At 45.6% G+C, this 17,501-nt stretch overlaps 1 protein-coding gene across 10 annotated transcripts in view; it reads right to left on the bottom strand.

Annotated features, from left to right (window-relative positions):
- Positions 1 to 2,312: 2,312 nt before the first annotated feature.
- LOC1271726 (eye-specific diacylglycerol kinase) overlaps positions 2,313 to 17,501 on the bottom strand; it is a 129,008-nt gene continuing 113,819 nt past the window's right edge. For 7 of the 10 annotated variants that reach the window (XM_061649625.1, XM_061649373.1, XM_061649499.1 and 4 more), the window contains 13 exons: positions 15,653 to 16,089; positions 15,402 to 15,576; positions 13,192 to 13,402; positions 12,917 to 13,109; positions 12,548 to 12,841; positions 12,237 to 12,460; positions 11,840 to 12,127; positions 11,650 to 11,755; positions 10,918 to 10,965; positions 5,307 to 5,370; positions 4,852 to 5,009; positions 3,193 to 3,356; positions 2,313 to 3,056 (listed from right to left, as the gene is read on the bottom strand). In XM_061649625.1, the coding sequence (XP_061505609.1) occupies positions 3,010 to 3,056; positions 3,193 to 3,356; positions 4,852 to 5,009; positions 5,307 to 5,370; positions 10,918 to 10,965; positions 11,650 to 11,755; positions 11,840 to 12,127; positions 12,237 to 12,460; positions 12,548 to 12,841; positions 12,917 to 13,109; positions 13,192 to 13,402; positions 15,402 to 15,576; positions 15,653 to 16,089 (2,409 nt within the window). In that variant the 3' untranslated portion in view covers positions 2,313 to 3,009. Of the gene's footprint in view, positions 3,057 to 3,192; positions 3,357 to 4,851; positions 5,010 to 5,306; positions 5,371 to 7,285; positions 7,496 to 10,917; positions 10,966 to 11,649; positions 11,756 to 11,839; positions 12,128 to 12,236; positions 12,461 to 12,547; positions 12,842 to 12,916; positions 13,110 to 13,191; positions 13,403 to 15,401; positions 15,577 to 15,652; positions 16,090 to 17,501 lie in introns of those variants that run through there. The other 3 variants (XM_061649729.1, XM_061649803.1, XM_061649866.1) reach the window with 3 other exon arrangements.

Genomic DNA, 17,501 nt, shown 5'->3' with positions numbered 1-17,501 from the left:
TTGCCTGAATAAAAACTATGATGTTTGACTAGAGTCTGAACTATCGACGAGGAATAATAATTACCTAACGCCCATGTGTGGGGAAACGGAGGAGGGGGAGGGGAGGGCAAGGGGCTGAAGGGGCCCAGTGGCCTGCCCATCTGTGTGTGTATATATATATATATGTATAAGTATAATATGCATGTATAAGTATATAATCATCATCTATGAAGAAGTTCTCTTAGCACTAGCGCTTCCGCTCAAACTACTACTACTCACTACTGCTCCGCGACTGCTCCTGCACGATGCTCGAGATTCCGATTAGACATTAGTGCTGTGTCTCAGTTCTGCAAACCTTCTTTGTTTCTTTTTTTTTTGTTATACCAGCCCGTTGAAGTATCCTTTTGCAGGGTCCAATCATTGACCCAAGCTTTGCCAGCTACTCTTTCTCTCTCTCTCTCTCTCTCTCTCTCTCTCTCTCTCTCTCTCTCTCTCTCTCTCTCTCTCTCTCTCTCTCTCTCTCTCTCTCGCTCTCTATCAGCAACCACCACGTGTGTGATGTTCGTTCAGATTGTTTTGTTTTAGGTTAGTTACTTTTGTTTTGGTTAAATCCCTTGTTCTACTCTTCACAAAGCAGGTACCGGTGACTTTACGGTATCGCGCTACTACATCGTCCACGTGTGCTGTCTGTATGTGTGTGTGTGTGTGTGTATTTGCGGGTATGATTGGAAAGGGTGACGAAAGGAAGGGAGGGGCGGGGGAGGGGGGCTAGTAAAATTGGAATTTAGACATTGGGAGCGTGTGGTTGCGTGTGAGGGTGCTTTGTTTTTGGTTGTTGGATGTGCCTTGCGCTTGACGAAACCTAGACTCTATGGATGCTATTTTTGTTTTGTTTTGTTTTTTTTGTGTTGTTTGGCTTATGGGCACAACTAGACATTGAGAAACATCACACTATTTGGTGCGTGGCCACGACACAGCGACAGCATGCTTAGACTAACTTTGGCAAACACGGCTGACTAACAAACTGTAATAAAATATTAAAAAAAAAACAGATCTTTTCCCTTGAACGATCATGGGATCATGAACAATTACTAATTAAATTCTTTCCAATTTCTATCGGCTTCACGATTTCACTTTCAACAATAGTATCCCATGGGGTCAGCAGACAAAATTTGACAGTCCTCTATCAGTCAACCGCTAACCGTGATGGCCAAACAAGTGAGGCAACATTAACATACATGACAGGAAGGTGAAGGCGTCCATTGGTTTCGCTGCGGCAGCCAATGACGCCACAACTCGTAGCAATCATAGCAGAAATCTCATCGAGTATTTCTGCACCGACATGATGTCGATGCTCTACTCCAACAAATCTGTCGAAGTGAGAACTTAAAAACATGTCTACACTCATGTCTTCGTCTGCCAAGGTGGAAATTAAGGATAACTGACGGAAGGTAGCTTGCAAGCTTGTAGATTTTTTCCAAGTTATCTTAAATAATTACCCTTGAAGCAATGTTTATGAAAAGATAGTTCATCTGTCTTAGTTTCTTTTTTCTATAGAAGTCATTTTGTGTTTTAAAGTGCAAACGTAATTTCTCACAATGCACGTACGTTTCACAAACCATAGCAGTACCGTATAGTGTGTACGAAACACTAAAAATGGGAAAAGAAATTTAAACTACACACAGAGGTTTTAGCTTTTTACCTCCCTAGAAATCGAATCACCACTACACTATTTCAGCGAAAACGTCAAATGACGTCGCAACGGCACTGTCAACCTTTTTTTTTGTTTGTTTGTTTTGGTTTGTCCGGCCTTTTGTCGCTACGCGTGGCCGTTCGCCTATTGGTGCCACGCTACAGCGTTACTTACTAAACACTTTTAAAGGGCGGTTGTATTAAAATATATGTTTATATCGGTATATGTATTTGTATTCTTTTTACTATTTCTTACTTTTTGCTCTGCCCTTCTGCTGCTCCGTCACAGCAAATCGTCACACACTTTGTTTTTGACAGATATCTCCCGCTCCGCAAAACTCGCTGTGATTAGTGTTTTATGGTTTGGGTTTCTGTGTGTGTGTGTGTATGTATGTTCGCAAGTGGCATCAAAATCGGCTACACTGTGTGACTGTGTGTGTAAGTGACAAACATCTAGTGCTAGTTTGGTGGCACCACGCGCTGCACAAAAAGTTCCACACACATACATCCACCTTAGTAGAATTGGGCAGCGCACGGTCCGGTACAAGAGACAAATGCTAATAGTAATAGTAGTAGTGTTGTTGACGTATCGGCGTTTGTAATAATAGCTAATAGTACGTTGCAATAGTTTGGCCGAGAGATTCATACTGTCCTGTGCCGCAAACGCTAGGCTACGTGCCGGATCTTTTCGTGTGTGATATCATTTTAGTGTGCAGTGAGTGCCTGCATGAGTGTGCATGTGTCTGAGTGTACGTGTGTGTTGTATTATTTCCAGTTCCAATTGCTGGGCGCAGCTGTCCGCTGTGTCACTTCTTTCGTTCCGCTCGGTTCGATGTGCTGTTCTCCCTGTCTCTCTTCCACACGGTACTCACTACGTGTTCACGCCTGCAACCACGCGCCACACACTGCTATCGCCACACGAACCATCGACACTATCGAACAAAAACCGTCAAACCGCACTCCGTTGCACGGCCAGAAACACAAAACAAAAAGCGAATAATTCGTACGGGGGACGGACTCCGTGGAAGGACTGACGGCACACGCTACGTGGTATTTGGGGGGACCCGCTTGGTCTTGTCTTCGAGATCGGAAAAGCGATCGATCCCCCCCCCCTCCCCAGCGGGTTGTGGGTGCGAGCGAGATCGTACCGATACGCCACGCACGGCTGGAACGACGTGTTGTTTGATTGTTGTTGCTGCTGCTGGCATTCCTTTCTCCCTATCCCTTCGTGAGCAGTATAAATTAGCCATGGCAGCAAGTAAACCCCTACCTCTTCTTCCCCTCTATCGCTATCGGTCGCCGGGAGAGGGTGTGGGCTAGTGTGCTCCGAACTGCACTTCAGATGTTGTTGCTTCGGAAGTCGATAAGCTGAAACTGCTCTTGATCTTTCGGAGGGACAGGAAGTGTGGAGGGGCAGGAAAAAAAGGGGAAAATCATTCAAAGATTGGTTAAAAATCTCACTCTGCACGCTGGGGCTGTTCGCTAAGGAAAAATGTGAAACGAGGTGCTCTAGGTACTCACTCTCGAGGTAGAATGCCAGCTCGAAGTCGTCCGCGTTGGAGGCGAGCATGCGTGCGGTACGGCCGTCATTGTCCTGGATGTTGAGGTTAGCACCGCCGGCGACGAGCATGTAGCAGATGCTGCGCTGCCGTCCGGCGGCCGCTTTATGCAGTGCCGTCTGTCCCCTGTTGGGAAGCGAGAGACAGAGAGACTTAATGGGTCGTAATTAATCGGATGAAGAATGGGCCCGGTTCGGAGCCGCTCGATGGCTTGATAGCGGACGATCGGGGCGATTGAGCGAGTGGAACTCACTCTGAAGTGTTAACACCTCTTAGCCGTCCCACATTTGGTCCTTCGAACCAGATAAGGGGGAACGATAGTGATGCAATGGTGCGACAGTGGACAAAAGCGTACATTCACTTGCAGTGTTGGAATGAGGAAAGCTCGGCTGGAGCTGGTTAGTTCCTTATTGCTTTGCCAACTACTAGACAGCAAACAGCTACAAAACATAAAACAACCAGTTATGTAATGAAACTGATTTTGAGCCCACGCTGATCTTGGAACTGATCCTAAATCCACATCGATCCTGGAACTTCCAGCATCAGTTTCGGGACCGAAGCTGTAGCAGTCTACAATCATACCAGAACCAGTGGTGGGAGCTCCAATACCGTGTTCGGACTCAATACCGGAGCCGATTCCAATGCTGGAATCGATTCCGATTCCAGAGCCAACTCCGGAGCTAATTCTAGAGCCGACTGAGACTCTCGAATCAAGTCCGGAAACTATATTTGCATCGGTTTCAAAATCGGCTCTGGAATCGGTATCGACCCGCGAAAGCTATCAACAAAATGCTGCAACAAAATCGTAGCACACAAATGCCTGTTCTTATAGAGATGGCACAACCGATTCTGATTCCGGAGCTGATTCTGATCTCGGAGCCGGTTTCGATTCCGGAACCAATTTGTGGAGCTGATTCAGAATCGATTCCAGAAAACTTCTAACTCCCAAGTTTTCTGGAATCGATTCAGACGAAAACTCCACTTTTCTCTTCACTAATCAGAACCCATACTGGTCCTAGAACTGATCTTGAACTCATACCAATCCTTGAATTGATCCTGGGCCCATACTCCTCCGCACACTAATTTTGAAACTGATTCTAAAGTCCTATTGCTCTTGGAACTTAAATATCAGCTCCAGGACCGAAGCAGAACAGAACTGAACCTATATAAGACCTGGAACCCAAGATCATACTAGAGCTGATCTTGAACCCGTATCGATCCTGAAACTGATCCTGAACTCATATCGATCTAAGAACTGATCCTCAACCTATTACGGCTCTAGAGCTCGTGTTCAATCTAAAACTGTCCTGAAGCTGATCCTGATGCTATATCTTGGAACGTTCTTGGAACTAATTTTGAACCGATGCTGGTCCTAGAACTGAACTAGAACCTTTTCCGGTTCCGGAACAGGTCGTAAACTCCTAAAGGCCCTAGAACTGTTTACGAACACAAACCGGTGCTGGAACTGTTCCTGAGCCCAAACAGAATTTTATTTTAATTCATAAACTGTACCTACAGATACTCTAATCCCAGTAGCTACAAGTCTTTCGACATTAGATTACATTCTTTGCATTTCTCGCTTCACTGTCCCATTCCTCAGTCACTAGCGCTGCTTACTTACGTTTCGTTGTCTATCATGTTGATGATGGAGTTCGGTGCGTAGGAGATGAGATAGCGTACGATGTCCTTGTGGCCGCAGCGGGCACCGTGATGCAGGGCAGTCTGGCCGGTCGAGTCGATGGAGAGAAGAGAGTAGCCCTGCAGATGGAGATCCTTTAACTGTGCGAAAGATGGAGGGAAAAAAGAGAGGGAAAGGTTGGTTTTGTGTCGGTAAAGCGCGTCAGCCAGTCCAGGGAAATGAGCCGATCAATGAGCCAGATTCCTTATCCGACCGATCGGTGCCGCAGATGAGATGAAAAAGGCGGAGATAATGGTGGCGGAGGCGGCGGCCGAGAACAACATCAAACAAAACGGACCCCCGGTACAACGTAGCGACATTCTGGCAGTGCGCCAGGCAGCCACAGAGCGCCTACTCACTGGCTCCGGGGCGCAAACCCTCTTGACCTTGCAACTTACCATCACCAAGTCACCCGTTTTCGATGCCTTAATTACAGCATCCGTTGTTTTCTCCAGCAAATTACTGGTCAAAGGGTTAGGAAACGCCGCATTGAGTGGAACAGACAGAGCGAGCGAGAGAGTGATCGAAGGCATGTGAAAAGGAGAACGACGACGAGCAGAACGGGACGAGCGAACCAAGAACCGATAACGCACGAAGCGGAATGGTGACCGAGGATGCAGTGGGCGACGCAGAAGCGGTAAACGCGAACCGAAACCGCCCGGGCGAAATGTGGTGCGAAATATGTTCGGTTAACGTATCGTGGAAACCAGCCGCAAGCCGAATCGAATCGTTTGCCCGCGTTTGTGCCGATATTGGGGCAGGTTGTGCGGGCAACCAGCACGGCCAGGACATCCGTCGATCCCCCGGGCGGGCACAGGTTGTGCGTTGTGGTGCGGCGTGGTGCAGTAGGGATTAGATTTGAGGGGATTTTTGTTTAAATGAAGAAAAAAGAGAAAGAAAACGAAACAAAAACAACACAAAAAGATTAATTTAAACGAAACCGCTAACCGTAATGTAAGACTAAGAAGAAAAACACTCGCACATACACACACACACACCAACGATTACTACTGGAGAAGCTGCACAACAAGCGGACCTGTACGTTAGCCTAGCCGCTACAAAGCCTTGTTATCTACTTCGCATTTTCTCAAATCACTATCGTAAGAGTAATGCATTACCACAGAGCTTACATAAATGTATTGCGCACTTCACTCTCAATTTTTGGCTGTGATTTTGGCCACCGTTACGGTCACTGGCAAGCGTTATTACACTACTTCTAGGCTAACTGATAGCGCCTAAAGATATGCAATACACACTGCTTATTATAATTTTTATAGAGCAGTGTGTACATTTTTTTTTGTCGTTTTGGTTTTCGCTTTTTTGCTTCTGGAAAGCTTCTGTCTCTTTTTGGCTAAGCATTTTTGATTTTTGGTTTGTTTTGCTGCTCTTATTGTTTTTGTTCAAATTATTTTTTGTTAGTATCATTTTGATTTTCCTTCTTTTTTTTTGGTTCATTGGGAGATCATTTTTTTACGTTCTAATATTTAATGTTTTTCATCTTTCCTTTCCTTTTCTCTCTCTTTCTCTCTCTCTCTCTTTCTCTCTCTCTCTCTCTCTCTCTCTCTCTTTTTTTTTGCTTTCCAATGTTCTTTTCCTTAATTCTTTATCTTTTGTTTTGTTTAGCGTTGTTGTCCCGGTTTCATTAAACAAAAAAATGTCCCAAACCATTTCCTACCCGTTCTGGAATGCATATTATAATGTCCCTCTACAATTCCATCCTTCATCCCATCAAATTAACCACCCACATGACCACCCCCAATGATCCCCAAGCTACCCGAAAAAAAAAAAAACAAAAATCAAAATAACTGTCGAGCAGAACCTGCGTCCCCATGCGTTGCTTAATAAGCGCTGAAAAACGGCTTGCTGACAGTTTCGGGCTGCCTGACAGCGAGCCGTGCCAAGTGGTCCCTCGTGCAACCCCAAAACAAGTCGCGCAGAATCGCACAGCAGCCCAGTAGGCACCGTCAGCGCTGCTCGTGGTGCACTTTGCATGCATAAACAGGAGACAGGGGTACAAAATGGCGCTTCGAAAAACGCAAAACAACACACACTCACACAAAACCAACAACAACAAGAGTCCATTCAATAATAAGCATCACTCACACAAAAACACAAATATAAACATCGAAAAAAAAACCAACAACAAAACATAAACAAAAGGAACACGGTTACGGCACGAGCAAACGAACACGTGTGTTCCACACGTATGCATGTCAGCATGTCTGTGTGAGTGAGCGTGTGAATATAGATATGTATGTGTGTATGTGTATTTTATCGTGTAAACATAAACATTATATAAAGGGCGGTGACTGGTGCTGGGCGGTGATGATGTCGCACAAGCCGAGGCACGCTTCCCTCTTCCTTCCCTTCTACCAACCTTGGGTCACACTTCGACCGCATGGTCGACCTGGGCCTGCCCTCCGCCGGACAGTGGCCGGAGCTACCCCCCGGCTGTCCGGCGGGCGGCTGCGACCGTCCCTGGCCCTGGGCGGACGAGGGGGACGACCGCGCGCTCGGCGCCGATCGCAGCGTCGAACGGTAGGTCGAGCTTTTGACAATCGGTGGCAAGAGCACCTCTTCGAAATCGCTGCAAAGAGGGTAGGAAATGTACAAAAAAAGAGAGAGAGAGAGAGAGCGAGAAAGAGAGAAATGGTGGGAAACAGGGATCCAGGGAACGGAGAGAAGGTAGGAAAAAGAAAGAGAAGAGAGAGAGAGAGAGAGAGAGAGAGAAATAATTCACATGAATTAGGCCATTCGAGCGACTTCGCAGATGGATGTGTTTGCTGGTGTTGTCGTTTGCTTGTGGCGCTTGTATTATTTGTTTGGTTTGCTTTGTTGTTGTGTACATTAATTCCCACCGAGGCAAATCAAATTCATAGCTCTTTTAGTACAAGTTTCGCAGTGAACACAAGCGAAATGTTATTGCAAAACTAATAACAACAATAACGAAAGTTGTAAAAAAGCCAAACCGATAGGATACATCAGTGTGCATCAAGGAAAAAGAAAGAAAAACACACACATTTTAATCGAAACCAAGGATAAGACATCAAATATTTGGCAAAACAAATTAAATAAAAGGCGAAAAAATACAACAGCAAAAAATGCCAAAACCAAAATGCATTCGATTGCTATAGAAAAAGAGAGAGAGAGAGAGAGAGTGAGAGAGAAAGAGACAAAGAGAAAGCACTATAACACAGCGAGGTGGATTTGTGTGTTTTGTGGATTCACTGTGGTGTTACTTTCGCCATGGCTCGGAATTTGCATCTCACACAAACGGCTCGGATTTCGCTCAGCCCGATCGATCTTGTTGCCCCCAGCTGGTGCTCCGAATGGTAATGGGGGAAGGGAGAGTGGACGAATTTTGCGTGGTAAAACTTGGGAAAGAAAAAGTGGAATCAAAAACGGTATGTTTGCCAATTAGTGCCAATTGGAAGTGGTTCAATTTCGAACATACGGTACGCGCAAGAAGAACTCGCTTGCGCCGCTCGCCGGGCGACTTTGCCTTTCGAGATCGATACACGACTGACGCGACGCTGTTGATACACACATACACACACACACATACACGCAATCATTGACAAGGCTGGATGCCGGGTGTCGTCGCCTTGCTGAAAGCTACAAGTCATAGTCGTTGCAGTGTTTCTCGATTGATGTTGCTGATGGCGGTTGTGACGGGCGAATTTCAAAGAAATACCAATACGACCAATCGATGGTTGAGGAGGTTCTGTTTTTGGGGTTTCGCTTTAAAATAAACGGTGATTAATGCTGAAACACTAAGGTCAATTAAGGCTTTAAAGGTAAATTTTGTGCGTCAGAAAGTATAGTCCCAGTATCGTTCACAACTGTCACACACTGTATCTGTGCATCATTGTATTTCGAGCGTGGTGCATACGATAAAATTTGGCACGTCGCTGTGCAGTGATTTTTAATAAGAAACGCCTAAAAGTATGCAATGGTGTTCAACAAAACAAAGGTTCCGCTTCGTGTAATCAGCGCCTGAAAGTGTACAACCATTTGTTTTTCTGTGACCTAAAGCTCCTTTTAGCGCCTTGCGGTATGCAAAACATTAGAAGCGTACCACTGGCCAGACATTTGCGCCCAATGAGTATGCAACTCTTTTTTTTTTTTTTGAAGATCACAAAATCCCCTTACAAAACAACTTCCCTGAGTGCCTGAAGGTACACAATCTGAGTTAAGGTTACACATATTTTTTTTTTGTTAGTGTTGTTATAATTACCCAGCTCGCAAATTTATGACAATTGCCATTTAATCACCTTGTAATCGCCGTAATCGAATTAAAGCCAATTAGCAGAGCATTTAACGGTTATTCAATGTATGTGAAAAATGTTGTATTAAATTTTAAATTTGAATTTGCAACTGCCAAAAGAAAACCTTACAAGTGATTTTAACACTGCACTGTTGTAGCGACGCCTAGCGATGTGTTTGAGATTCGATAGCACGATCTAGGTGTTTGTTTTTTTTTGCGTTAAGCTCTAAGCTATTTCACACTATTGAAAACAACGTTTGCATTTCGTTTGCAACGTTTGCACTATTGAAAACAACGTTCGGTGGTTACACGCAAGAACGTTGAAGGGCGTTAATTTAAACTCATTTCGATGGCTCTCATTTAAAAAAAATATTAAAATAAATATTGCACCCATCCTGCAAATGAAATGTGAGCATATTTTTATGATTTTAACGAGGAGCCATTATATTTGTTTAATAAAATATTTTTTCATACTTTTTTATTGCAGCAAGAAGCTACTAATATGAATAGAAACACATACGAAAAAAGAAAAAAGTTCACATAACAATCAGGATTTGAACTCCCACTCTTTGGGCTCGGAATCAAATGCATTGTCACTGCTCTATTTGATAGTTGTAGTTATGATGAAGTAAAACCGGTACATAAACAAGTTATGATGACGGCAATTTATATGTTCTTGTTGAATTTAAGTTGTGAAAAGTTTCAAAGCGAACTGAAGTGAAAGTTTCGGTTGATATCGTTATTCGCCTTCCAGGGCGACTAAAGGCTTAAATGTCTTCTTAATGCCCTCAAAGCCGTTTTATGTTGGTAGGGTATCGTTGGATGATTCATGATTAACCTGTTTAACAAAATATAAAAAAAATAATCAAACAAAAAACCGTTGCCTACTAATTGCTCGTGATTGCCACAAAATTGTTAAAGGTAAATCAGTTAAAGGTGATGCTGTCCTGTGGGCGGAAGCATCAACCGTTACATATCAAATCAAGGTCAGCGGGTCCTCCCAACACAATCCTAAGAGTTGATTTGATACGTTACTTATTGCATACCTTTAGGCGCATCGCGATAACAAAACGACCTTCAACCGGCTGCTATTTGCCGAACCACTGGAGTGTGTGCTCAAGCAACTGCTACCGAACTACTAGCCGGCATCGCGAGTAAGTGAACTCTTTTTAACAGTCGTTTAAAGTTCATTTTTTTCAACCGAGTTCATTTGTTGTTCATTCCTGTTAAAATAAACGACCGTCAAAACAGTTAACGACTGCTCGATATCGCATATAGGCAAACACGGGGAAAAAATTCGAGCAGTATAATTAAACGACTGTTAATTTGTATCGCATACGCTCTTGACAGTCGTTTGTTTAACGGCGGCATAGGACCAGTCGTTAAAATTAACAAATGAACTCAATGCGTTCGCAATGCCAAATTCTAGCAGTTTTTAACGACTCTGGTTAATTTTTAACGACTGTTAATTTTAAACCAATTCTTTCGCGATGCCAGCTACTGTCAGGGTGTTAATAGCGCGCTAAGGGACTACCAGGAAACAAGCTGTCAAATACTCGTTGGTTTTTTCGTTGTGCTGGTGTGTGTATGTTTTTTTTTTGTTCTCTCTCTACCAACATCTACCACCCCGGGGGGGAGCGAGGGACCTATCAACTTCCACACAGTGTAGGACACACACACACACATACACACGGAGACGAGCGCCTAACACACGAAGGCTATACAGCAAGAAGTATATTCACCTGAATCCGAAAGCGTCCTCATTCAGACCGAACAAGCGCTCGTGGAAGCTGCGCAGACAGAGCGTGTGTGTTGTTGGTTTGTTTTGTTTTTTTTTGTGTTTTTGTATTTGGTCGACGAAAGGGGAAGCACAGAATATAGGAAGAGAATTTAATGTTCTTTGCGTTCTGATTAAACCGTACCGTTGGCACCCTTCGATGCATAATCGAACCGGCGCACCGGATGGCTCATGAATAATGGGCTTCTACGTCCCCGGGAATGTCCCCTGTACTCGAATCAACACATAAACGCGCACACACACACATACGCACAGAGACATACATTCACGAACGCATGAGCTTGGGCGTGTGAGCGGTGCGTTGCGTGTGGTGTTATGAAATATAAATGTGACTTATGCATAGCAAAAGCGCCCCCACCGAGCGCTCCGTCCAGCGCAAGGGGCAGGGTACACATGACAGGAGGGATTGTGGTGCGCCGTGCAGCGAGGATTGTGTCGATGAGGAGGGCGTACGAACAACTGGAATGGATGGATGGTTTGGGATGAGGGTGTGTAATGCAATCGACGGCGTTGCTTCGCTCCAAATGAACGAAACAAAACAAAAAAATGAAGGAAACAGTACGCCATTTCCCCCTCAAACGGGCAAGCAAATGAGTGTGCATGTGGCAGGGGGCAGGTGGACACAAAACGGAATGGAGCAGGAGGATGTCACTGGGAGGGAAGGGCGAAAACGTACCTTTTGAAGTTGACCATCTGGTCCAGGCTCTGCCCGTTGCCGACGGAGTCGTGCCCGATCGGGGGGCGCGCCTGCTGCCCGTCCGCATCCTGCGAGCCTTGCGAACCTGCGCGAAAGAGAAAGAGTGAAAGAGAGTGAATTGAAGAAAGATACAAAGAGAAACAGTGAGAGCGAGTGCGAGAATGCATACCCTTGCGCGATGGAATGTCACTGGCGGTGGCGGCGGGCGGCCCAGACAGCGAACGGTCGAGCAGTTTGCCGGCCTGCGGTGAGCAGGGGGCGCCACCGTCGCCCGACTCGAGGCTGCCGGCGACGGGCGTACCGTGGGCCCCGAGCCGCCGATGCTCGTCCTCGGGCGTCTGGGGCAGGGTCGGGCTCTCCTGGTCCAGCACGAACACGCAGTCGTTCGCGATGTCGGTGATGAAGTGCAGATTCTCCTGGGCCCGGTCGACGCGGAAGAACCGCTCGGCGGTGCAGGCTGCAAAGCGGGTCCGGGAGGAGGGGAGGGGGCGATAAGTGTCGAGGATTAGTATGCGGTGCGGGACGTGGCGAGCACGGTTCCAGGTGCAGTTTTGAAAGGGACTTACAGTCGATGAAGCACCAGTCCGGGGACAGCTTCGGGCTGTCCGGCTGCTCGCCGCAGTACTTGTTGATGAGGACGCGCACCTGCTCCAGGTCGGTGACCGGCACCTCCAGGCTGCCCAGGTTGACTGCCGACTGCTTCAGCAGCTCCTTGTCGTAATGGTGCTGCTCGTAGTCCGCCATCATGATCTTCATCAGGCTCATGTGGAGCGATTCCAGCTTTTCCTGCCTGCAGGGTTTTGGGACGAGAGATGGGAGACGTTAGTGAGCAGTTGGCGGTGCCGTGGAGCCGTGGTGCGTCGTGCGCGACACGTACGGTACATTAGCCCGGCCCGGTTTCTTTTTGGCCAGCATCACAGCCTTGTTCAGCAGGGTCAGCTCGATGTTGGATGGGTTCAGCTTGCACGCCTCGCCGTCCACCTGCATCGGTATTGTCTTGGACGTGACGATCCGGGCGGTGCGGCACTGGGTAATGCAGGTACCGTGGCCGCCGGCTTGCAGCAGCGGCAGCTGGTAGGTGGTGAGGCCAACCACCTCGATCATGCCATCGTCGGTGGCCGGCTCAAACTGGCCACCGGATTTGTTCCACGGATGCGTACCACCACCGTAGCTGATGAGCGGGAGCGAATGAAGGAGAGAGTGTTTAGAAACCTTCCACAGCGAACACCCTTCCCCACCCCCTTACCTTGGAATGTTGAGGAATACTATCGCGTGCACCTTGTGCTCCTTGAGCTTCGGTGTCAGATCCTTGCCGTCGCACTCGAGCGTCACGAACTCGGCCAAACCCTTCCACTTGCGCTTCAGCAGATCCTTGCCGCCGGCCTGGCCATAGAACATTTTATTTCGCAGCCGCGAGTTGAACTTTTCCGGATGCGCCTCTGCCGGGAGGGGAAACAAATGTGGAATGCAGCGTGTTAATGTTGTGCTACCGGGGGCAGCGGCACACGCAAAAACACTTACCGCGCGCCTCATGGAACTCGAGCGCAATGTGGGCGTCGACGCCGAGCGAGAAGTAGTTGTTGACCACGTTCAGTGGCAGATTGTCCTTACCATCGCCCGTGTTCGGCACCGAGGTGTTCGGTTCCACCTTCAGGCTCCAGCGATCGAGCAGTACCGTGTCGGAGTTGCCGATGTTGGTCAAAATCTTACCGATCGGCTCGTCGGTATAGCCCTGCGCAAAGGGGGAGGGCAAGAAAGGGATTAAAATTATTCAAACTAGTAAAACCATCAAAAAAGGCAATGCCTAGCTGTTGTACCGTCGGATGACTATTGTGGCGCCTACATGTATGCAAAATGCCAACAGCATTATTATCTTCATCATTCATTAGTGAACTTTGTTTGCGTTTGAGTTTCAGCTACTGCTCATTTGATCGAGCATTGCTTCACATTCGACTGTTGACGTTAGATACATTCAAAAACCATGAGTAACGGTAGTACATAACGGTTGTAAGTCACAGTTACACCTAGCAAGTCTCTCTATGCGCCTAAATGTAGCCAAAAACAGATACATGTTTGCTGCAGGGTTTGCTAGCCATTGAACGATAGTGTAAAGCTAGTAATGCCTGTCAAGAACAACTTTGATCAAATACATGACTTCATCGGCATGGGTTAGCGGAAGGAGGGGTAGAATGAGTATACGGGGCACAATGAATACCTTTTATTTAAACACTATTTCACATGAAGGTTAAATGACAAGACTCAACATGTGTTCGCTGGAGTATCATATGAACATCATATATGTGTTATAACCCGTTACTAAACAACTACCAAGAAAAAAAAGGAGTTAAAGGCGGATTTACGTAATTTTTACCACTTCACCAAGAGCTTTAAGTAATGTCGCAGCAAACATTTAGGCGATCATTATGGCACACGCGTTACTGTTTGAGTGTCGGTGCCACCATACGCACTCTGCCAATTAGTGTACGAGAGTTTTTAAAATAAATGTTTTTAAACAAATGAGTTTTAAACAAAACAAATACATCATACTTCAAAAAAGGATTTAAAGGCAGGTTTATGTAATTATTTCCACTTTACCACGAGCTCTAACTAATGTAGCAGGGATGTGTGGAAATGTTACAAGCAGGACAATTAAATGCATCTTGTTATAAAGATAACAAAAAAATATAAAGTAAAAATCCTAATGTCAAGTAGGGCAAAATGGCCAGTTTAGTTTGTCAAATGGCGCTTGATTTGGCGCTTGGTCCACACAATACAGCTAACAGACTCAGTTTCAAAACATCCGATTCCATTGTTTGAATCGTGTAAAAAGTGTATTGATTTTGAAACGATACGATTGAAAAAAAAAATGCAGGGCTGCAGATAATCAAGAGAAAAGTAAAAAAAATCATTTCGTTATCTTGAGGCATGTTCATTGATAACTGTAATTGTGATAGTTGATAGTAGTAGTATAAAATAATGTAATAATACTAATGTTTCATGGAAAATTCGAATAAATATTAATAAAACTGCTTAACATTACCATTTTTTATGTTCGTTCTATTTTTGTGGATTTTTTTTTTGCAAAACAAAATGTCAAAATTCATTTGTTTAGCATGCTATAAATCGTACTGTTATACCTGCTCTCGGGGCGCTATAATTATAACTGCTAAAAAAATGCCTATGCTCGCAAGCTCTTTAATGCGAGGGCTCTGGGGCTGTGAACTTGTATGGCGTGCGAGCCCTTGCGTGCCCTCGCAAATCGCTGTCAATTGCATGGCGAGTACTTAGGAAGAATTTCTTTAAAAACCGCCTAAATATATGCAAAATAAAGAAGCACTATGTCTGTAACGTTTTATTCCAAAATGCGATATGTTGCATTGTATAATAGTATATTACAAGGTTTTCCACGATGTATCGGTTGGTTCTCATTATTGTTTGGTTGCTTCCCATATTTTGTCTAGTGCGGTCCCACGATTTTTTGGGCGTTTTTTATGATTCTATTGGTTTAATTTTATTGATATCCAATAGGACGATACTAATACATTATGGGAACGAACCGTAAATCTATGGGATACGATGAATGAATCGTGAGACGAGCCCGAAAATTATGGGAACCTGTAATACCTCTGTTCTTCAAGATACTTGTTGGAGTGTTCAAATGTAACACATTAAAGTGCAATATAACAGTAGATCTTTAAAAAAACAACAGCATCATTCAATTGTATACTTACACCACCCCAACCAAGGGCACGGGCAAGATCGTTGCCGGTACCGAGCGGCAGCACACCGACCGCCGGTGGCGGCACAAAGTTAATCTGATCGAGCACGGACAGCACCCAGCCGACGGTACCGTCACCGCCGCACGCGAGTATACGCAGCTGTGGTACTTTGCGGAACAGCTCAAGCCTGTGACGGGAGAGAAAAAAACAGCATTAATTTTGTGCTTATCACTCGAGAAACGTAATCGCTTCGACGCACTCACCCCATGCGCGGCCCGCCCTGCGTGAGGTCGAACACCTGGCGCGGGTTGAGCAGCCACTGGAATTTTTGCAGCAGCTTCGCGCCCTGGTTGCCGCCCGACTTCGGGTTGATGAACACGAGCACCGGCGTGAGGTTGGCGGTCGGGATCGGCTTGATGACGAACGTGCGCGGCTCGCGCGGTATCGACACCTTCTTGCCCGCCTTCGACTTCTTCTTCTGGGGCGTTTTGCGGAGCGACGACTTGAAGTTACCCTTGCGTGGCAGCTTCACGATCCAGGACGGTGGCACTACAATGCTCCGGTGCGTGCCAAGCGTACACTCTTCCCCGATACGTTCCGGGTTGAAGCACGCTTCCTTGTTGTGGTAGGACGCCTTGCACCAGGCGCACGATAACGCGACAATCTCTTTGGAGCTGAACGTTAGTTTCGCTTGTAGGGACTGTGGGGTCGGAGGGCGAAGATGGGAAAGGGGAACATTAAAATAGAGTAGTCAGAACAATTCTCATGCACGAGATGCAGCGTGCGTTTTTTTTTTTTTTTTCAAAGCATGTTACGTTTTTTGGCACTGCCAGCTAGCGCCTAAAGGTATGCGATTTCGAGACACATGTTTACTGGTTTTTTAAATATCAACGAACAAGATTTTATTCTTCTTGTCTCGTAAAACGGAACTCCTCGTCGGGATAGTAAAAATGCAAAAAAGACCAATATTAACCCGATTGCAATACGAGACGGTCTTTGTAATAAAAGTTTACCCATAAAAACACACAAAACGATAAAATGCTTTCTTTGCATATCTTTAGGCGCTATTCACAGCATCCTGCAGCAACCTTGCATTAAGCCTGAGTCTGCAGAAAAGCAAACAAACAATCTATGCGCAATCAGTGCGTTGCAAAACCACCAGCAAAACGTAAACAACCGAGCAACGGGCAGCGAATTGTTTTTTTCTTCTTCTTTTTTTTTTGAGTGAGTGGCTCAAGAGACGAACCGGAACATAAAATTGTGCAGTAAAATTGCACTTATTATCGTGAGTAACACTTCGCTCTACAACTCACTCGCACACACACATGAAGTGATAATCGCTCGTAAAACAGCAAATGAGCAAGCACACGATACGCACTTGAACCATCGAACACCACATACCCGCACGTACCGTGTTCCACCACGGTTAGGAGCTCGATGGAACTGCTCGAAAGTGGTGCGCGATGCGGTAGTAGTTTTTAGTTTTTATTGGTGCGCGATAGTTTTACGAGCTTGTTTGTTTTCGCCTTGTGGCCTCGAAAGCACTACTTAGGAGTATATCTAAGCTACTAATAGGTGTGATTGACGCGCCTGACCTACTAGCAAGATATTTGTCTTTTAGTTATGTTTATAGAGCCTTTGAGCTAGCAAGAATGAACATCAATGTGCCCGCTAGAACTTTCGCCAACTAAACTGGCTAAAAGAGCTTGCATTGAAAATGAACCCATAACTACCAAACCTCTGAAATTTAACGCTCAATGGGATAGTTTGGACTGGCGACACATTTTTGTCAACCATTATTACTTTACTGTGCCTGTTTGTATTATCCTGTTGTGATTGTTTGGTTTTGTTTTATGTGTTATTGATTGCTAAATTAAAGTTATAGGATTACCTTAAGTGATGAGGCCACGTCACTCGACCTATTACTTCTTGAATGAACAGTTCAATACTTCCCAACAGTGCGAAAGCTGCCAGTTTGTGCAGCAAGATTGCAAACTTGCAAGTGACATCAAGGTTGTAACACTAAGTATAATTAATTGGGCGTGTGGGATTACCTTAGCAAATACCGCTAATCAGCATAATTATTACTAATTTTCGTCAATTATAGCTGCA

This window comes from Anopheles gambiae, chromosome X (genome assembly GCF_943734735.2).
Source record: "Anopheles gambiae chromosome X, idAnoGambNW_F1_1, whole genome shotgun sequence".
Classification (NCBI taxonomy): domain Eukaryota; kingdom Metazoa; phylum Arthropoda; class Insecta; order Diptera; family Culicidae; genus Anopheles; species Anopheles gambiae.
The sequence above is the reverse complement of the archived record's forward strand: the minus strand, read 5'-3'. Positions and strand labels throughout refer to the sequence as shown.